The sequence below is a fragment of the Pygocentrus nattereri genome, chromosome 30 (genome assembly GCF_015220715.1).
Source record: "Pygocentrus nattereri isolate fPygNat1 chromosome 30, fPygNat1.pri, whole genome shotgun sequence".
Classification (NCBI taxonomy): Eukaryota; Metazoa; Chordata; class Actinopteri; order Characiformes; family Serrasalmidae; genus Pygocentrus; species Pygocentrus nattereri.
In genome coordinates, this window is record NC_051240.1 from 5,623,991 (window position 1) to 5,647,199 (window position 23,209).

At 40.1% G+C, this 23,209-nt stretch overlaps 1 protein-coding gene across 6 annotated transcripts in view; it reads right to left on the reverse strand.

Annotated features, from left to right (window-relative positions):
* rptor (regulatory associated protein of MTOR, complex 1) overlaps positions 1-23,209 on the reverse strand; it is a 205,583-nt gene that overhangs the window by 106,395 nt on the left and 75,979 nt on the right. For all 6 annotated transcript variants that reach the window (XM_017693051.2, XM_017693048.2, XM_037536528.1 and 3 more), the window contains exons 5-7: positions 19,421-19,579; positions 17,615-17,761; positions 7,089-7,264 (exon numbers count right to left, since the gene is read on the reverse strand). In XM_017693051.2, the coding sequence (XP_017548540.1) occupies positions 7,089-7,264; positions 17,615-17,761; positions 19,421-19,579 (482 nt within the window). The remainder of the gene's footprint in view (positions 1-7,088; positions 7,265-17,614; positions 17,762-19,420; positions 19,580-23,209) is intronic.

Consider the following 23,209-nt stretch of genomic DNA (forward strand, 5'->3'; position numbering starts at 1 on the left):
GTGAGTCCAGATGACGGGACAGTTGACAGTTGGTTGGTAATTAAATTCTATTAGCACTTGGGTATCGTTTGTGCTTTTATATTAATTTTGCATTTAAAGGCTAGTACAGTATTGCACAACACATTACAATGCCTTTTTATTAATATGGTAGCTCATCATGTAGACACACACACACACACACACACACACACACAGCGCTTATTAGCTGCTCAAGACGCAGAGATACACACGGCCAGAAGTATTACATATTATACTACCATTATATAATATTATACATGTAACATTATTCGACTATAACGTAATATTAATACCTTTGCCAATGTTTCAATAATAATTTGCAGTGCTCCGTTGACCAGAGCTGCAAAAAGGATGACTAATAAGATCTATAGATATAGACACAGACTGAAAATAGCTTGTGTTCTATTGTTCTGTTTTAAGACTGAGGAAGAAAAAAAAATACAAAAAAAAAAAAATAATAATAAAAAATAAACCATATATTACCATAGCTACTGACACCCACACACATCACCTCTCTCCTACTCTCTCCTCCAATCCTCCATCTTTCACTCTATTCTTCCAGCTAGTGCTTCAGACAGATGAAGCGCTCAGACTCCCCACACTGAAACCCTCAGAGTCAGAAATCGGACTATTTTTAAATTAGACCACACACAGCGGGTTACATATGCTGAGTGATATTACGTTTCCTTGGTTACAGTGAAACACACATTTAGGCCCAAAGCCTATTCCACCCCTCGCCCCTATCACTTGTGCATTCACATCTAGGGGTTGGGTGTGCCGATTTCTGTTGAGAGAGAGGGGTAGGGCGAAGTGTTAGGGCTATACAATCCCCCCAAATGGAGGTTTTTCAGAGTCACACTCCAAACACAGCGTTTTGAGAGAAAAAAAAACACAAGCACAAGCAGCCAAAGAAAAACATGCAAATGTGAGAATTTTCTCTGTTGAAAAATACGATAACCACTGTATCACCTTTAGTTTAATGTTGTTTTAATGTATTATGGTCCTTTTTTCATAACAAGCATAAAAATCGCTAGTAGTGTGCTGGTGTCTTGGTAGCTAGCTGGCCAAATTTTGAACAAGAAGCTGTCGAATGGCCGACTTCAGCTTCATATCACTGAAGAATTAGGGGTGGATGATAATAAATAACTGTCGTATCCCCTCTTTGAAGGCACATGATGCCCTAAATGTAACTACAGCCCAGCAGTGAGGAGTTGAATGTTACCCTCCTGGCAGGGTCGTCTACAGAGCAGCTCTAGTAGCTGTTAATGAAGTGATGCTCTTTTTATTTGAGCTTTGTCCAATTACGAAGGGTAGATTTTAACCATCACCGCTTGTAACTCAGTTCCCAGGAGTAAACTGATGCTCTGAATAAAGGGGCAGGGGTACAAGTAAGAAATGGGACTAGGCCTCAGTCGTGATGTCTGAGCATCTTAAACAGGTTTCACGATGCTAACACGGCTAACACCGAAGGAAAGCTAGTACCAGTTAGCATGATCTCATTTGCAAAATGTTCACTAAATATTAGCACATTCCTCTCTCAGCAGGTTCTGTAGAGCATGAGCTCAGGAACTGGACCGGAACCAGAACCGGAATCTCCGCTGACCGAGTGAGCCTGAACAGAACAGCGCTAAAATTAGAACAGGAAGAGGACGGGGTGTTTCAGCACAGAGGCTTCCCCGCCATCAGCAACATGCAGGACCACAGCGAGCTCACACACACCTTTATATATGAATAAAGCTGTAAAAAAAGACTAAGAGTCCTGCAGATACTCATTAGAAACGGTTTTATTTTCATTCTTTTCCATTTATCGCTGCTGTCATCTTCATTTTTGACGTTTTTCAGTTTTTGACATAATTTGAAAATGCCTGTTGCTCTTCATATTGTGTGTAAATTTAATGAAGAATTTACCAAAAGAAATGGCTCAAAATGACTTGGAAAAAGTCTGGTTCCTTCGACTTACATTAAAAGTAAAGTATGTTTTTTCTTTCTCCTGTCAAGTTACCACATTTGGAGTTTTCTTCTAATAGCGATATTAAAAAAATCACTTTCTTGTATTTGTCTTTACTGCTAAATGCATTGGCCATAATGTATTCTGAAAATAATGCTCCGTTCAGCTAAATAATAAAAAAAAAGATTTTTCTCCTGCGCTGTTTATCCTTTCTTTCTTTTTCTTTTAACAACGTATACAATCATATCAATAGCACAATGCTGACCTCTGAGAGAGAGAGAAAGAGAGAGAGGGATAAGAGAGACAGAAAAGAGTGAAGCAGCAGTAATGGGGGAAAATCCTTTAAAGACTGAGCTGCTCCATCTGTAATGATTTTCTGCCTCAGCAAAGAAAACACACACACACATACACCTCCTGCAATCTCTCTTTTTCCTTTCTCCTAAATCACTTTATTTTTTACACCATTGACACATTTTCCAACTATGACCCTTTGCCCCCACACGCAGCAGTGCAAGCTGAAGCCCAGCTGCAGCACTCTGTATGTTGCTATGAAAGACTCCATGACTGCCGTGCTTTCCTTAATCATGCTTTTACATGTCTTTTCAAGCAATGCCTTCAGCAGATTATGCTGAACAGCGCTCGTGGGAGAACTCTGGATAAATCAACAAGCAGCAAACTAACAAAAGCCATTTCATTCGACTCCAGTTCGCTCAAGATCTTCCACTGTAACAAGAATCCATGAGCTGTATGAAAGAGAGTGTTAAAGCTACAATCATGGATACATACAATCAAACTGAATAAAAAAAAAAAAAAAAAAAACCAAGAGATGCAGAGTTTAAAATAAATGACAAGATAAAGAACTGAAATGGGTGATCTTTCAGTGTGAGTAATTCAAAAAAGCCTGATGTTTTATATATACACACACACACACACACACACACAAATACACACATACACACACACACCCCTTGAGGAGAGATACTCATTGACTATTTACATATACAGGGGGTCCTCGGGTTACATCAGTCCCGAGTTACGATGTTTCGTGGTTACAACACATCTCCCATATACTATATAAAGCCTTGTTTCGACTTAAGTGGTTTTGCGTCGTAAACGCAAACTTCGTGTGCGGGAACTAGTTGGTGTGCGCGGCGGAAGAATACGCCGTGAAGCGGCTGTGGACCGAGGAAGACGGCGTCACCCTAGTCGCATTGTACGCTCCCAAGCGTAAGGCAGACTATTCTGATGGCAGTGCATCAAAGAAGAGGAAAGCCATCACCATGGAAGTAAAATTAGATATCGTAAAGCGATCCGATAAGGGGGAAACAGCGACAAACATTGGCCGGTCGCTTGGACTTGGACTGTCACTACGATTATAAAAGATAAAGATCGCATCCTACTGTTTTTTATTACTGTTTCATTTCATTACTAAACGTATTTTATATTTCCTTAATGTGTTTTTTGATAATTATGCAGGGTACTGTGTTAGGCTAGGTGTTAGGATAGGATAAGTGCTTACAGTATTTACGTACAGTATGTACGTATGTTCCGACTTACAGCGAAAATCGGTTTGCGACCGGTGGTAAGTTGGATCAGGTGGTGTGGGAAGATGCCGGTCAGACCAGGCAAGCCCAAACGTATAGTGAGGGTTTGCTGGGAACGTCTGGCAGAAGAACCTGTCAGACTGATCTTCAACTCACATCTCCGTCAGAACTTTGACCAGATATCGGGGGAGGTGGGGGACATTGACTCAGAATGGGCCATGTTCCGCTCCTCCAGTGCTGAAGCGGCTGACTGTAGCTGTGGCCGTAAGGTAGTTGGTGCCTGTCGGGGCGGTAATCCTCGAACCCGGTGGTGGACACCCCAGGTGAAAGATGCCGTCAAGCTGAAGAAGGAGTCCTACCGGGCATGGTTGGCCTGTGGGACACCAGAGGCAGCTAGCAGGTATCGACAGGCCAAGTGATCTATGGCTTCAGTCATCGCCAAGGCAAAAACCCGTGTGTGGGAGGAGTTTGGTGAGGCCTTGGAAAGTGACTAAGTCGGCTCCGAAAAGATTCTTGCAAACTGGCAGTTAAGAAGCTCCTTGTGGGCATGGCTCCAGGTGTGGATAAGATCCACCCTGAGTTCCTCAAGACTCTGGACGTTGTGGGGCTGTCTTGGCTGACACGCCTTTTCAACATTGCGTGGACATCGGGGGCGGTGCCACTGGATTGGCAGACTGGGGTGGTGGTGCCTCTTTTTAAAAAAGGGGACCGGAGGGTGTGGTCCAACTACAGGGGAATCACACTCCTCAGCCTCCCTGGTAAGGTCTATGGAGGGGTACTGGAGAAGAGAGTCCGGCTTATAGTCGAACCTCGGATCCAGGAGGAGCAGTGCGGGTTCCGCCCTGGTCGTGGAACACTGGACTAACTCTTCACCCTCTCCAGGATTCTGGAGGGTTCATGGGAGTTTGCCCAACCAGTCCACATGTGCTTTGTGGATCTGGAGAAGGCATTCGACTGTGTTCCCCGGGGTATTCTGTGGGAGGTGCTTCGGGAGTACGGGGTACATGGCTCTTTGCTACGAGCCATTCAGGCCCTGTACAAACAAAGCTGGAGTTTGGTTCGCATAGCCGGTAGTAAGTCAGACTCGTTCCCAGTGAGAGTTGGACTCCGTCAGGGCTGCCCTTTGTCACCGATTCTATTCATAATTTTTATGGATAGAATTTCTAGTCGCAGTCAGGGGATGGACAGTGTGCGGTTTGGTGACCTCAGGGTCACATCGCTGCTGTTTGCAGATGATGTGGTCCTATTGGGGACATCAGACCGCGAACTTCAGCTTTCGCTGGATCGGTTTGCAGCCGAGTGTGAAGCTGCCGGGATGAGAATGAGAATATATATATATGACTGTAATGAAAATTGGAAACTACATGTATTTTGTAACAACTACATTCAGATAAAGCAAAGTTCAGCTAACCATAACTAAAAGCAAAGTGCTGCTTTTCAAATGGAAACAAATCTTTAAGGGTTAAATAACAGCAGATAAGATACAGTATCTCTCTCTGTTCTGTAATTGTATATAATACAGAAGCAGCTGCATCATATCAGCAGGTTCAGGCTGTGGTTTGGACTCCTGTGGGATTACAAAGCAAAGTGAGAACAAACAACACTTTACTTAACTACAGAGCTCTAAGGGAGCTTTAAAGAGAGAGAGAGAAAGGGCAGCAAAGTTTACATCTGAGACAGAAATCTCAGGGGGCAAAAGAATCTCTGTTAAGAAATAGAAAGGAAGATGAAGAGGATGTCCACACTTCTGCATCAAAGAGGGAAACCCCAGCGTATAAATACAGAGAAACAGCACAGACACACGGATGCTCCTCTGGACTTTCAGAATGATCAGAAAACTTAATCTCTCTCAGCATTCTTCTTAACCATCTCCAGACCCCCCCCCCCCACACGTTAGTAACGCTCAGCAGCTCCAAATGCCAAAAGCTTATACAACTCAGAGAATAAAGTAACTGTACAGCAACACTCCAGAGAGTGTGTGTGAGTGTGTGTGTGTATATGTGTGTAGGCTAAGTGTTTTGTTTCATCCACAGATCTAACACTTCTTTTTGTCCATCTGGATTCCTTTAACATTCTCCTCTTCTTTCATCCTCTCTCTTTTCTCTCTTTCTATCTTTCTTTTCTTCCTGCCTTTAAAGCAGCCAGTAAATGGAAGTATATGGTGTTTCTAACCTAAGTGGTAAATGAGTAGAAGAAGAAAGCAGGTATTTCTAATAAAGTGGTCAGTGAGTGGAAGGAGAAGGCAGGTGTTTCTAATAAAGTGGTCAGTGAGTGGAAGGAGAAGGCAGGTGTTTCTAATAAAGTGGCCAGTGACTGGAAGGAGAAGCCAGGTGTTTCTAATAAAGTGGCCAGTGACTGGAAGGAGAAGCCAGGTGTTTCTAATAAAGTGGCCAGTCAGTGGAAGGAGAAGGCAAGTGTTTCTAATAAAGTGGCCAGTGACTGGAAGGAGAAGCCAGGTGTTTCTAATAAAGTGGCCAGTCAGTGGAAGGAGAAGGCAGGTGTTTCTAATAAAGTGGCCAGTGAATGTAAGGAGAAGCCAGGTGTTTCTAATAAAGTGGCCAGTGAGTGGAAGGAGAAGGCAGGTGTTTCTAATAAAGTGGCCAGTGACTGGAAGGAGAAGCCAGGTGTTTCTAATAAAGTGGCCAGTGACTGGAAGGAGAAGCCAGGTGTTTCTAATAAAGTGGCCAGTCAGTGGAAGGAGAAGGCAAGTGTTTCTAATAAAGTGGCCAGTGACTGGAAGGAGAAGCCAGGTGTTTCTAATAAAGTGGCCAGTCAGTGGAAGGAGAAGGCAGGTGTTTCTAATAAAGTGGCCAGTGAATGTAAGGAGAAGCCAGGTGTTTCTAATAAAGTGGCCAGTGAGTGGAAGGAGAAGCCAGGTGTTTCTAATAAAGTGGCCAGTGAATGTAAGGAGAAGAAAGGTGTTTCTAATAAAGTGGCCAGTGACTGGAAGGAGAAGCCAGGTGTTTCTAATAAAGTGGCCAGTGAAAGTAAGGAGAAGAAAGATGTTTCTAATAAAGTGGCCAGTGAGTGGAAGGAGAAGGCAGGTGTTTCTTATAAAGTGGCCAGTGAATGTAAGGAGAAGAAAGGTGTTTCTAATAAAGTGGCCAGTGACTGGAAGGAGAAGAAAGGTGTTTCTAATAAAGTGGCCAGTGACTGGAAGGAGAAGCCAGGTGTTTCTAATAAAGTGGCCAGTGACTGGAAGGAGAAGCCAGGTGTTTCTAATAAAGTGGTCAGTGAGTGGAGGGAGAAGGCAAGTGTTTCTAATAAAGTGGCCAGTGACTGGAAGTAGAAGCCAGGTGTTTCTAATAAAGTGGCCAGTGAGTGGAAAGAGAAGGCAGGTGTTTCTAATAAAGTGGCCAGTGACTGGAAGGAGATGCCAGGTGTTTCTAATAAAGTGGCCAGTGAGTGGACGGAGAAGGCAGGTGTTTCTAATAAAGTTGCCAGTGACTGGAAGGAGAAGCCAGGTGTTTCTAATAAAGTGGCCAGTGAGTGGATGGAGAAGGCAGGTGTTTCTAATAAAGTGGCCAGTGAGTGGACTGAGAAAGTAGGTGTTTCTGAATTAAGTGTGTGTGTCTCACCAGCGTAGGGCGATTTTGATGGGTGTGGTCAAGCAGGAGGTGAAGAGGTCAGCTGGAAGATCAGGGTTCATGGGCAGGAGCTCACTGGCCTCGCAGGCTGCCAGCTGGATGCAGTTCTTCATGGATGGGGGCAGTGGCATCTGGGCAAGAGGGTGGTTCGGGTTTATTGCTGCCACCTACAGGACAAACATGCATCAGAATATTTAGTGTATATTGTATATCAGGTCTGAACACAAACTCCTCCAGAGTTTCTTCTGAAATGAAGGGTATTAATAGTGAGTTTGTGCTACAGTAACAGCCTCTACTCTTCTGGGAAGGCTTAACACTAGACATTGAACACTGCTGTGAGACTTGATTGAGCATTAATGAACTCAGATGCTGATGATGGATGTTCAGCTCTGGATTCATCCCAAAGATACTGTATAGAACTCCATCACTCCAGAGAACACAGTTCCACTGCTCCACACAGCCCAATGCTGGGGAGCGTTATACCCCTCCAGCCCACACTTGGCATTGCGCACAGTGACCTCATGTTCAGTTTCAGAGCACCTGGTCTGTTGGTCAATGACTTCCATGGCGATTATACAAGCTGTGATACAACTGAACATCTATAACAGTTTAAAATGCTTAAGGCATCTGAATTCACTCATTAGATGCTCTGGAGGCTTTTGGATAAACAGTGCATCACTACGCTTTCTGAGGTCAACCAACAAAATTCCACCTTTGACAGACTACAACATTTACACACACACACACACACACACACACACACACACACACACACACACACACACACACACACACAGAGAGAGAGAGAGAGAGAGAGAGAGAGAGAGAGAGAGAGAGAGAGAGAGAGAGAGAGAGAGAGGAAAGCAAAAAAAGAAAAAGAAGGACAGGACAAGAGAAACCGAGGAAGAGAGAAAGGGAAAGAGAGGATGAGTGAAAGAAGAAGAAAGTGAGAAAGAAAAAGAAAAGAGCAAGAGAAGGAGGAGACAAAGCAAACAAGCAAAAGGACAAAGACAAAGAAAAAAGGACAGAGAATGAATGAGAGAGAACAAGAGAATGAGTAAAAGAAAGAAGAGAAGAAAGACAGAAAAGGGGAAAGAGAAAGAGACAAAGAAAAAGTGAAGAGAAGGAGAGACAGAGTGTGTGAGAGCATCTTTAAGCACTTTTTCCTGTTCTTTCTTTCTCTGTCACTCTTATGAACTCCATGTCAGCACTGATCCATATAAAAGTCCAGCATGTTATGCTGCTACTTTTGGGCAACACCTGTAGGAATTAAAACGGAGAAAGTGCTGCAGTCTGCAGTTGTGTGTCCCTCTAGGACCAGAGCACTGATCTAAAACACTGAATGTCACTGTGCATGGACGCTGCTAAAGGTTGTTTTATTGATGTGAAAGAGTCTGGAAAGTTCTTATAAAGTCACTGTTCTCAGTTTCAGCTTTTAGGGACTTCAGCAGATAAGAAAGCACACAAAACTCTGTGTTACAACTGAGTTAAAAGTAAAAATATACAGAACAAAGGTTTTTAAGTCACATGCAGATAATCAATCAATTATATCGGTGTAGGATACGAATGTTTTACGTCTTATTCTCCAGGGTATATTTTGGTTTGTCCATCTGAATTTACATCACCAAACCTTAAGGCAAATTATTCAGTAACTGCCTGAAATAAATGCAAATTATTTATTTATTTTTTGTAAAAGCTCCCCTCAAATGAACATAGCATGTGTTTTATGACCACACATGTTGCTATATGTTTACTATTTACTGCTGAAAGCCAAAAATCTCAGACACTCTTTATATTATTTTATAAAAATAATTTTTACAGAGCAGATCGCTGAAGAGATGCCATCTGTTTATAGCCCAGATTTGTGGGAAAAAAACTTGTAAGTTCAGCTTCTTTTATTATGAGGGTTTAAAATTACATCACCGTCTATTTGACTGGAAAGAAGACCGTTACAGCCTCATACGACGCCCACCTTTTGAATGTAGCTCATGAAATATGAAAGTTATGAAGAACATGATGAAGTGCGTTTAGGAAGCACCTGTGGTTCCGAGGAGTTTAAGAGGCTACGTCCTTAAGTAGGAACCTTAAAGTAAATGTTTAAAAAAAAATTAATTAAACATTTTAATGTACATGTACTGTGTAAATGAAAATGAAAATTAAACATAACATGCAGCCTGTGCAAAAGTTATGACATTTTATATTTTACATTTTATTTTGGAGCAATACTTTAAACTTTTCCCTCTCTAGCACTCAAATGAACAGACATTCTGTACTAGAATTTGCAGGAAATATATTTTTTATATTTTTTTATATTTGTGCTCTCCATAGAGGATGCATTGTTTTCACTTAGGACATCAACAAAACATGGAATTTGATGGGAGGTTTCGATAAAATATATGATGGTGTCTGTTAAAAGCATTCATAAGTGTATATGCAGCATGCTGAGTGTTTGCTATGAAGTTTTTAAGTACAGACTTTAACAGAGACCTGTCTTCTATCAATTATTCAAAGAAATACGTCATTAATACAGAAATTCAAAATGTATTTTCTGTCAAAACTTAAAATAAATCCTGTTTATAAAGTATAATATACAAATATATGTGTGACAAGTGTCAAATATGCAAAAATTCAAAAATCAAAACAAGCAAATACTTGCACATCATTCTCACAACATTAATCAACTCTTTCAACTCATTTTAGAGGAAACCACACTAAAGTCAACATTACTTCTGAAAAAAATTACCTTTAAAACTTTTTGTTGATTTAACATGCCAATGTTTATGTAATGTTTGTTTTAGTTTTAATATTTATCTAAAATTTAAACATCTATACATTTTTCCTACAGCTGTGTGTTTTAAGAAGGGCTACAATTCCTGAACGTTTCTTATTTTTGAATATTCTATTAAATAATATATAATATATAATATAAATATTCTATAAAGAAAAGATTTTAAAGAAGGTTAAGATTCACTTTAATGACTGGATAGCAAAACATTTATTGTTAGGTTTTAAGTGGAACTAGTATCAAATGCAAATGAGAAACGTAACACCTCTAAACGTTTATATGTGAGAAAGTCAGATGACTGCAAACACGCATGCAAACTTTTCTTCGGTCTAATCACTTCAGCCTCCGTATAAACGCCTGCGGTGGCCTTTGCAGAGAGCAGAACGGCTCAGTGTGCAGAAATATGTAAAACATGTTTGTGTACAAATGAAGGTAAAAGACCCGAATAAATCAGGGCTGGTTTAAAATGCAGCCTGTCACCTCTGTCTGAATTAATGGGTCAACTGGGATGCCAAAGCTCATCTCCGAACGCTTCCGTCTTCCTTTATTTCACCGCCGCCCTCGTCTTTAGAAGACGCAGCGAGCTTTTAACAAAGAGGCGCGATCCGCTCGCTCCAAACAAAACATGCCATTTTTCAGACGCTAATATCGCCATAATGCCCGCCGCCGCAGACCCGTCCCCGATGGTGAACATGGCATATTGAATATTCGAGATGGAAAATGCAAAAACGCCCACAGTAATTAACACATTAGCATATTCGTAGTGCTGACAAATTAGCATGCAAATCAAGCGATCTGAATTAGCATGGCTCTGCTGGGAGGCCACAAGCAGGAATTTAATTATGATGAATATATTGGAGAGACAATAAATTCATTAGAGGGAGCTTAAAGCCATAAAACACCTTAACAACACACGCACAACACATTTCACCAAGAACTTTTGGAGCTGCTTCTGCAGACGCTAATTGAATAATAATTCATTAGCATATCTGATTGCCAGGTGTCACTATTTGTGTCTCACTAGCTGTGATTCTATTGACTTCCTGTGCAAATTAAAAGTGATAAAAACACATAAAAAGACATTTGTACAGAGCCCCACTGGCGACATGCTGTATAAGGCTGTATCTCAAGGCATTAGAATGAGATAATTAAGTCATGGCCACAACTTAGTAAGGCATGGGAATGAGATCCTAATGCATGGCTACAACTTAGTAAGGCATGATCTTGATGATGTACTGAGCCATGGCCACGACTTAATTCTCATTCCCATGCCTTGCTAAGTCATGGCCTCCCACGCCTTGCTATCCTCCTGGGTCACAGGGGGCGCTGGAGCCTATCCCAGTGGTCATTGGGAAAAAGGCAGGAAACACCATGGACAGGTGGAAGCCAATGACGTGCCAGAAAATTTGCAGACCTGTCCACCCCTTCAGAACCACTCGTTCTATACACAGTTTAGTTTCTAACATTCAAGAGTTTTACCGTCATGTGCTCAGCAGAAACAGGCAGTTACAATGAAATTCTTACTTTGCTGTTCCTCCATTCACCAAATATAATCTTAGAAGAAAATAGAAAATACAAGAATAACACTAAAAACAATAGTAAAAAAGTTTTATGTGCCAAGTTGAAAGAAAAATTAAAGTTACGTGTGTGTACTAACATTACTAACATTACTGAGATGCCGATTCGAGCAGGACTCCTGTTACTGAGAGAGCTGTGAGTTCACCAGATTGTAAAAGTCAATTCTATCTAGGACTATTACTTATCAGACTGTAAAAACTACTATGATTCCAGATTCATACTGGAGCAAAATCACGGATCTTGTCTGTAATCACCCAAATTATAGCATCACTCCAGATTAAACTAATCCAGCTCCAATAGGGCTTCAGACTGAGGATCACTGCTGTTTAAAGTGTGATATTGACAGTTACACCAGTCAGTGAAGCACTTTAACTAGACCTACTGAAGTAGAAAATTATATGGGCTGATATTATCGATTATCTGAATTTTTAGCCCCTAAAATCGATCAGAAAATCTTGATATAGGTACGATTCTAAAACAGATGAGTATAACTGGTGGACATATGGCTTCACAGTGTGTGTGACTGATATGGTCATAAAAAGTTTTATCACTGCAGTGGAGACTCCCCACCAGAGCTTCCTCCTGCATTAGGAACATCCCTCCAGAAGCATCTCTCTCTCTGTGTCTCTCTCTCTCTCTCTGTGTCTCTCTCTCTCTCTCGTTACAACTCCAACATTGAGAGAAAATACAATTATTAGTGATTATATATCCACCTTTTGTGGTTGTAACTCTGCAAATGTATTAAAACACACCGATGAATTAATAATGTGACACAGTTAAAGATCAGCCTATATTACTGGGACCAAATGGGCTCATTTGCATATTGCAGTCTTCTACAATGACAGTAATACAAAGACCAATATCGAAAATAACCACTAACAACTGACATATCATAAGCCCCTCAGTCTCCTACCCCCTCCCCCCCTCTCTCTCTCTCCTCCCCTCGTCAGTCTGCTCTTCATCTCTCTCATATACTCATCAATCTTCCTCTGGCTGAGTAAATTAAACCCCAATCTCTAAACCACATCCATTTCTCTCTCTCTCTCTCTCACATTTATCTTCTCTTCTTTATCTCTTTCTTTGTCCTCTCTATTTCTCTCTCCATTACTTCTCTCATTCTTTTCTTCTCTTCCTCTGTTCTTTCCTCTAATTCTCCTTTTCTCTCCATCTTTTCTTCTTTCTCCTTTTTTCCTCTCGCTCTCCTTTCCCTCTTTCCTTCTTTCTTCTCTTTTCACTCTTTCCCTCATTTTCCTCTCCCTCTCATTTTTCTCCCATCTCTTTTCTCTCTCATTTTACCACTTTCATTTCCCTCTCCATCATACCTTTCCTCTTTTTCTCAGCTTTTTTCCACCTCCCCTCCTTTTCCCTCTCTTGTTCTCCTCCACCTCCTCTGTTCCACGGCCTCTTTGTTCTCTATCTCTCTCTTAAATTCCTGCATCAATCTTTGAGTAAATTATAACCCACCTTTCTACACCCCCCCCTTGAATTAACCACAAACTCATTGACTTGCTCTCTAATAGCACATTAATAACCTCAATGAGAGCAGATCCAGCTGTAAACCAACATTATTCCATTCAGAATTGACGATAAAGTCAGGCTCACAGTGTATGAGCACACTTTCAGTAAAGCATGTAAAGCATGTTAAATGTTGCAGGATGTGTGGGCTGATGGTGAGCCTTGAACCGGAGAAGTTTACATTAGCGCAATGTGGCTGAAGCGTACTTCCTTCATCTGTCTAACGACGTTACATGTGAGTAGAAATCCTGGACTGGCACTGGGTCAGTAACTTAAAGGGCCTTTCAGGCCTAAAACTGGTTAAACAGGCTATTTGTCATCGTTTGACAGAATTGACGATTTTATATCGTTTTTGTGTTTTTGGTCATCAGCGTTTCCTTACTACAAAACCCAGAATGCACTACACAAATGCATTATACACAGCGAAAACCTGTATTCCTCTGCACGCTGCTGAGTTTTGTGCACAACACCTCCTAATAAGGTAAGACTGCACCCGTACACTAAAGGGAAAATATCAGGGAAGCAGAATTTCTATAATTTTTTTTCAAATAAACACACCTCAATTATACAGCCCATATATCGCTGCTGTCAGAACAAACCTCATATCTCCATTTTTGTCCTTTTTTAAAGTTTTGTCATGGTTTGGAAATGTATGTTGCCCTAAACAAGACATTTTTTGAACATCTCCCTGCTGAAAAGCCCTATAGAAAGCACTGTGTTTCTTCTGGTTTCTGATTCGTTTTGGCCCATGGTTTAACTGAATACCAGTGTTCGATTCCTATATTGACAATGGTGATATGCATGATGACACGTACATCCAGCACAGTCACTGTTGACATCAGAGACGTTATAAATGAGGAGACCGGACACTGGTTGAAATACGAATGGGACGCTTGTTTCATGGAACAGTTGCGCTGTCCTACTGTGCACATGCTCCACTGGCGTGAAACCGCTGGAGTGAAACTGCGGGTGTGAATCTGTGGCTCTGCAGTCAAACCCATCTAGAATAAACAGCCCATCTGCATTCAGTATTTTTGTGATGTTCCGAATAAATAAATAAATAAATAAATACAAATATAACCACCTAATCTGCATGCAGCAGTTTAGCCCCGCCCATTTACACTAAAGTCATAAGTAGCGTTTCATCCAGGATTGCTTTTACAATTTAGCACAATACTGGACAGTCAATCAGAACAGAGCTCATTTCCATATGTTTGAAAGGTACAGTAACAAAAACAGCCTGTTTTTTTCTAAAAGATTAAGAGAAGCTGGAAAATAGTCATGGAGGTATGAATTAAGACTCTTTTTGGTACACAAACACTAACATCCTAAGTGGATCCCAAGGGAAATAAAGCAAGAAAAATGCAGGACATTTGAAATGTACCTTTTAAACATGACCGATATGCAACATCAGTCTGAACATATCAGCTCCTAAACTGACCCACATGCACAAAAGAACAACGCGTCACGTTGCTTCATGGGGCTGATCCAGAGGTGAACAATCACAACTGCCAATGAACACCAGTCACCCCCAGAGGTTTGACAGGAGCCATCATGAAGCTTCACTGACTGACAGCTGTGCTCATTACCAAGAATGTGAGTTTGCTTTAAATGGTCACGTCTTTGGTTCACGTCCTTGGATTCTTTACACTCTGCTTTCAGACTGTTCTTTGAGGCTTTGTTCGTTCTCCTATGGCCATTTCTTTCAAAAACTTCCCAAACACGGACGTGTTTAGGATAAGCCTCTTCTAATTTTTTGTACAGAAACATCATAAATGTTTGAGTCTCAGCAGCGTGAAATTATGACAAATGTTAGGTTGGACTGACGAGAAAAGTCCCATAAATTCCGATCTGGTTATTAAGACTGAGCTCAGATCAGATATGTATCAGATTTCAGTACCACATATGAAAGTGGCTCAAATCGGAATTGAAAATGTCAGATTCGGTGTGTATTTGCTGTTCACACTGACACACGTCTGTCACACATGAAGAAAGAGATCACATTTGGGCCATTGTTACCTGCTGTGTGAACAAAGCCTGAGTGCACTTGCACTATATATTTGACCTGCTACACGTGTATTTTAATTGATTCTTGCTATTTAAATAGGTTTGAAATATTAAAATGCCAGTTTGGCCCAATAAAGAGTAAAAAATATTTAGATTGCAGGTTTGGCCAATAAAATGTGCTGAATTAGAATCAGAAATAAAGTTCATGATATTTCTAATGCACACATGCACACCCACATAAACACACATACAGGCCAGCAGCTCAATTCAATTACTGAACTACTTTAAACAGCTGAAGCAGGACAAAAAAGGGCATCTCTCTCTCTCTCACTCGTCCGTCATGCTCTTAAGTGTTATTGATGAGCAGAGACACACACTCCTGCGTTCTCCTCCTTTATCCTTCATCCCTCCCATCACTCTGTGACCCCTGAACCTACAGCCGTGAAAAGAGCAAGCTGGGGTCTCATTTTAAAGAAAGAATGAAAAAGAGAGAGCGAGACAGAGAGACAGTACTTAGAGATATTCTTGTGAAATGTTTCAGCAAGAAAGACCTTTAAACTCCTTGCAAAGGCACAACAAAGCACAAAGACATATATCCATCCATCCACTGTACATAAAAGACAACCATGTGTTCCTGAGTAAAGGCATAAATTTATATAAAGATGGCCAGTCAGGTATTCATTCAGCCTAATGAGAAACTGTAGAACAGACTCAGTTTATATCACAATACCTACATTTAGAGTCAGTTATTCATTCAGCCTAATGAGAAACTGTAGAACAGACTCAGTTTATATCACAATACCTACATTTAGAGTCAGTTATTCATTCAGCCTAATGAGAAACTGTAGAACAGACTCAGTTTATATCACAATATCTACATTTAGAGTCAGTTATTCATTCAGCCTAATGAGAAACTGTAGAACAGACTCAGTTTATATCACAATACCTACATTTAGAGTCAGTTATTCATTCAGCCTAATGAGAAACTGTAGAACAGACTCAGTTTATATCACAATATCTACATTTAGAGTCAGTTATTCATTCAGCCTAATGAGAAACTGTAGAACAGACTCAGTTTATATCACAATACCTACATTTAGAGTCAGTTATTCATTCAGCCTAATGAGAAACTGTAGAACAGACTCAGTTTATATCACAATATCTACATTTAGAGTCAGTTATTCATTCAGCCTAATGAGAAACTGTAGAACAGCCTCAGTTTATATCACAATACCTACATTTAGAGTCAGTTATTCATTCAGCCTAATGAGAAACTGTAGAACAGACTCAGTTTATATCACAATACCTACATTTAGAGTCAGTTATTCATTCAGCCTAATGAGAAACTGTAGAACAGACTCAGTTTATATCACAATACCTACATTTAGAGCCAGTTATTCATTCAGTCTAATGAGAAACTGTAGAACAGACTCGGTTTATATCACAATACCTACATTTAGAGTCAGTTATTCATTCAGCCTAATGAGAAACTGTAGAACAGACTCAGTTTATATCACAATACCTACATTTAGAGTCAGTTATTCATTCAGCCTAATGAGAAACTGTAGAACAGACTCAGTTTATATCACAATACCTACATTTAGAGTCGGTTATTCATTCAGCCTAATGAGAAACTGTAGAACAGACTCAGTTTATATCACAATACCTACATTTAGAGTCAGTTATTCATTCAGCCTAATGAGAAACTGTAGAACTGACTCAGTTTATATCACAATACCTACATTTAGAGTCAGTTATTCATTCAGCCTAATGTGAAACTGTAGAACAGACTCGGTTTATATCACAATACCTACATTTAGAGTCAGTTATTCATTCAGCCTAATGAGAAACTGTAGAACAGACTCAGTTTATATCACAATACCTACATTTAGAGTCAGTTATTCATTCAGCCTAATGAGAAACTGTAGAACAGACTCAGTTTATATCACAATACCTACATTTAGAGTCAGTTATTCATTCAGCCTAATGAGAAACTGTAGAACAGACTCAGTTTATATCACAATACCTTCATTTAGAGTCAGTTATTCATTCAGCCTAATGAGAAACTGTAGAACAGACTCAGTTTATATCACAATACCTACATTTAGAGCCAGTTATTCATTCAGTCTAATGAGAAACTGTAGAACAGACTCGGTTTATATCACAATACCTACATTTAGAGTCAGTTATTCATTCAGCCTAATGAGAAACTGTAGAACAGACTCGGTTTATATCACAATACCTACATTTAGAGTCGGTTATTCATTCAGCCTAATGAGAAACTGTAGAAAAGACTCAGTTTATATCACAATACCTACATTTAGAGTCGGTTATTCATTCAGCCTAATGAGAAACTGTAGAAAAGACTCAGTTTATATCACAATACCTACATTTAGAGTCAGTTATTCATTCAGCCTAATGAGAAACTGTAGAACAGACTCAGTTTATATCACAATACCTACATTTAGAGTCAGTTAATCATTCAGTCTAATGAGAAACTGTAGAACAGACTCAGTTTATATCACAATACCTACATTTAGAGTCAGTTATTCATTCAGTGTAATGAGAAATGTTTTATTATGTGCCTAGTTTCGATTAGCTACATGCAGCTTGGCATCAAAGCAGTACACACCTCCAGCTCCTGCTCTCTCTGCAGGGCGAACTGTTTGAAGGATTTGACGATGATGCCGGCGTTGGAGCAGTCGTAAACAAAGATAGAGGGACTGCCCATCCACGTCTGCAGGTCATAGATGGAGAGAGGGATGTACTGTGTATAGTTCTGAAGGAAGAGAGGGAGAGAGATTCAATACAAAGTGGTTTTGCAACTGAAAGAAAATAAAACTGTAAATAGCAACATTCCTGATGCTACACAACTAGAAACATCTACAGCTCTCAATCCTTCTAAATGCATGTAAAATTTGTCATTATTTTTGTTTTATAGCTTCCTTTGTTTCTGTGTTTACACATTCATCTGTTCACACTCCGAGCCACGTTGTTAAGATGCAATGTTTTGCTCAGAACTGATCTTTTCTAACTTGGTTCTAATATTCCCGTAGGTAAATGAGTCAAATCTGTCACTAATGTGAATGTGTGTCCTGAAACGACCCATGTGCGCACATCCCTATCAATAACGTCACAATAGAGGACAACGTGCGTCATAAGCAAAGAACAAACTAACCAGCCGAATGAGTTTTCATTACAAAGAGAAATCACTCGGATTAACTCCCAGCTGTTTATTATTAGCGTGAGATGAGGGCGACAAAGGAATCGGATGCTTTTGTATTGTTTGCCATCTCTAACTGTGGGTTTAGCGCTGCTGCCACATTAATACTGAATGATGGCGCATTCACAGAAAAAAAAAGCAAATTCTGATCTGATCAAGCTTCACATCATCTTAAAACCCATGTATGCAGTTTTATGAGTCTGACATTTACCAGTGTTTTCTTATTTGGGATTTGTTCTTAGGTAAAAACTACATCTACACACACTCAAGAACACAAAGGTGAGAACAGTTCTGCAGTTTAAGAACACATCATGAATCTGATGTAGACTTTTTCTTAGGAACCTTCTCAAGAACACATTTCAGAAAAAAACTAGATTTAAGAAATTAGTGAATGAGGCCCAATGTTCCCAGTAAGTCATATGGCCACAAATCAGATGTGCATCCAATCTAGGACAACATATTAAAGTGGCCCAAATCTGATTCACAAAATATCACCATTCGCCTCTGAAAACATGAGATGTGTGTCACATTTCTGCCACTTCAGCCAGGTTATGTGAATGTAGCTTTTTATATGTGGTCTTAGATCGGATACATATCTGATTCATGGCCATGTGACTTTAAGTAGAAGTCTCACATCAGAATTCAGGTGTTTTTTTTTTTTTTTTTTTAAACACAAATCTTTCAATGTTAACAGGGCAGCAGTGCCAACTGAAGTTACGGCCATTAAACGGTTCAAAAACAAAACATGTGATACTTTATGTCCTTCCTCTCCCTTTAACAAAGAACAAAATGCTGATTAGTCTGCAGTTCATGATGCATGTGGTTCATTCACATGACATTACTGATTAGGATGCGTGCATACGGGTCACCTAAGTTCCCATTAGTGATGGATGTGAATCACTTATCAACACAAACGTGAACTGTCAAGTTAGAAAGGTCAGATTTGAGCAGAAAATCTGAATTGAGCAATGAGGCTTGTAATGTGAACACAGCTGAAGTCAGATCCAATTTAAAATAATTCAGCTCTGAAAACATCTGGGTGACATCAGATTTATGCCACATCAGTCTGGTAACGTGAACGCAGCCTTTTTATCACCACATTCATCGTAAACTTTTGAAAGCCAGTGCTGACCAGAGATCAGACTCTGTCACTGGAGTCCTGATGAACATAATAAAGCAGAGCTGATCTGAGACCAGCTGAATGTGCGCGAGTACCTTGTTGAAGACCCATATCTCTCCATTAACGGTGGGTCGGGGGACTCCATGTCCGTTATAGTGGAACAGGACACGTTCTTCTTTAGCGTTCCTCCGCAGAGACGTACATAGCTTCTTCACCTCATCCACTGTGGGGTCCAGACTCTGCTTATAGCGTGCCTAGTGGACAGGAGGAGAAAACGCAGATTAGAAAGAGCTTGAATTTAACCAGAGAGCGCAGCAGCGGACGTTTTACAAAAAAACAGAACCATTTCGGAAACTTTACTTTTAAACATGCAAGAGTGGAGTGTCTAAAACTGCTAACGGTCACACGTGTGAAAGGTCTTTTCAGCCAGAAAGCTTTGGAAAGGTTCTATCTTAGAACATGTTTACTATGACTAAGGAGAACACACAGATTTACTTTTCTACCAGGACTGTGTGCGCGCTTAAATTCTAATTCAGGGAGCAGCCAAACTCTGTATCGATCTGCAAATTCTCACCTGTAATCTGCTGGTACAGGTCTCATTATGTGAACTGAACAGCACCTTTGTTCTGGGGCCTCATTCTAATGCAGATGATTGAGCACTACCTCACTTTAACTAGCCACTTCCACTAGGGATGATGGCTATGACGCAGTTGTAATTACAAATGTTCCAGCGTCTTTAACATGAGCTGTGGAAGTGGGTTTGATTTGGATTGAGATCATGCCTGGCTGTCTGAACAGAATGTTGATGAGCGAAAACATAAGCAGGTCTGTTACAGCTGAGAGAGAGAGAGAGAGAGAGAGAGAGAGAGAGAGAGAGAGAGAGAGAGAGACACTGAGACTTCGACTGAGCTGCCAGGTGCTAGGGATGCGACTAATTTCAATATTTGAGCACCTGTAAGAGTTAATAATTCAGTTGGGAAGAAAAAAGATAAAAAAACAAACAGAAAGTAAATGACTTCAGGCAACATTAGCTCCGAACTGATGGCCTACTTTTTTATATAATGACATTGGTGGTTAAAATCTGAAAATATGTTCTATTACACAATTTCTGAAGGTAATTATAGGTTTTTATCTTGGATGAGTAAGTGAGGCTGCATCTTCAGTTTAGCTAACTAACTGGTACAACTCCTACAATGCCTATTGGTCTTCAGGAGGTCTTCTCTCCTCAGCAAGGTCAAGATTTATTTATACACCAGTTTTTACAACAAACGTTACCACAACGCAGATTTACAGTAAATCTGCATCCAAGCCCCCATGAGCGCTACCAAAGGTGACTATGGTAAGAAAAGCAAGAGGAAGAAACCGAGAGAGAGAGCGAGCAAGTGAGAGAGCGAGAGAGAGAGAGAGAGAGAGAGAGAGAGCAAGCGAGCAAGTGAGAGAGAGAGAGAGAGAGAGAGAGCGAGAGAGAGAGAGAGAGAGAGCGCAAGTGAGAGAGAAGGGGAGAGAGAGAAAAAGAAAACGAGAGGGATAAAAAGAGAGAGTGAGAGAGAGTGAGGAAAGGAGAAAGAGAGAGGCGGGGAGAAAGAGAGAGACAAAGAAGAGAGAGAGAGAGACAGAGAGAGAAAATGAAAGAGAGACGAGGGGGGAGGGAGAGAAAGAGAAAAAAAATGTGAGGGATAAAAGGAGAGAGAGAAAAGGAAAGAGAGCGAGTGAGAGAGAGCAAGAAAAGGAGAAAGAAAGAGACGGGGAGAGAGAGAGAGACAGAGAGAAAAGGAGAAAGAGAGACGGGAGAAAGAGAGAGACAGAGAAGAGAGAGAGAGAGACAGAGAGAGAAAATGAAAGAGAGACGAGGGGGGAGGGAGAGAGAGAGAAAAAAATGTGAGGGATAAAAGGAGAGAGAGAAAAGGAAAGAGAGCGAGTGAGAGAGAGCAAGAAAAGGAGAAAGAAAGAGACGGGGAGAGAGAGAAAGAGACAGAGAGAAAAGGAGAAAGAGAGACGGGAGAGAGAGAGAGAGAGAGAGAGAGAGAGAGAGAGAGAGAGAGAGAGAGAGAGACACGAAAGACAGAGCCAGAGAGAGAAAAGGAAAGAGAGTAAGCAAGAGAGAGAGCGAGAAAAGGAGAAAGAGCTGTAATGGTGTTCAGGGTGGGTCTGTGCTCCACAAGCACTCAGAGAGGAAATGAGCTTCACTAAAGCTTAATCATTCAGCCGTAATGGACACAGAGATGACCAGAACAGGTCAGAAACATCCGGCCGGTGATCAATCACACACGCTTACTGGCTCAATTACGGAGTTCCAGCATGTTTTTAGTCATTCACTCACCCATTCATGTATCTATCCATTCATTTTCCCATCCATTCATGTCCTGCTGACTGACTAACACATATAAGTCCTTAATGCTGTTTTGCTCATCAGTGATTTAAAGGGGCCACATCCTAAAATCTTGCAGAAAGGTTTTAAAACATACTGCTTGCTGCTCAGCCCTTACACGAAAACTAAGCTGTTGAATTCACTGCTTTTGTCATGAGAACCAACATATTTGCATATAACAGCCTATAATAATAAGCTACAATACAGGGCGGCCAATCTGTTACGCAGATCAATATTTATATGAGGACAATGTGGTACATGAGGCCTTTAAATCAGGGCTGCCCAAAGTGTGAGCGGGTCAAATTCTACCAATGAGAAAGATGATCTGGACAGCCAGAAAGAGAAAATGAGAGAAATATATTTTATTCTATACAACAGAAATGTCTACTTTCCTTTTAAAATGGTATTTTACAAAGTACAATATAAAGTAATACCATAAAATACATTATTAAAAATAATTTGAAATGCCTACATTAGTTACTTGTACGCTGTTATGCTTAACTTTAGTGTATGTTGTTTTTTAAAGAATTAATATAATAATGAATCATACAGTAAATACATTAAACAGTTGATATTTAAGCATATTGTAGAACAGACATAATTACTGACATGGCATTGAATTATAACTTTCAATCGACTTTTATCTCCGGGGTCATCTCAAACAAATTGTGTATACTGAGAAATTCCGCAACTAACACCACCTTCAGCACCGCATCGTGGAGGCTTGTGACAGCATTTCTCCAGAGATTCGCATGCAGGTTCATAACGATTGGATCCTGCACCTTCAGCTCTGTGTTCAGCACCAGGGACAGCACACTGAACATGTCAAATAGCTGTGAATCACAGGTAACGTTCCCAGTTGTTGCAACTTCCTGCGTTGATACCTTTTGAACCACAAGAGATATTGCAAATCTGATTGTGGCTACATGACCACCTTCCCATCGGAAAAACGTGCCCTTGATCCAATATGGCAGCCATGTTCTGGACATCAATACATACATATACATACACACACACACACATATATATATACACATATATATACACACACACACACATATATATATACATATATATATATATATATATATATATATACATATATATATATATATATATATATATATATATATATACATACATATATATATATATATATATATATATATATATATATATATATATACATATACATACACACACACACACACATCAAAATGTCAAAGTTTCTTGGGAACACTAATAAGTTATTAAAGCACGGCTAATATACTGCAATAATTTATCCATAATAATTCCTTGATAGATTATCTATCTTACGATTTGAAATTTGAGACTTTCTCAATATTAATTTTATTAGACTAACGAAGTTCTACAGCTTCATACCAGCATCATAAAAATGTTTGACATGCATATATACAACAAAGTTGGTTTTATATTACTGAAAAAGGAAATTTTATGAATGGCAGTGTGGCTATAATGAATTAATATAATTAACTGCACAGAATTACTTACATTT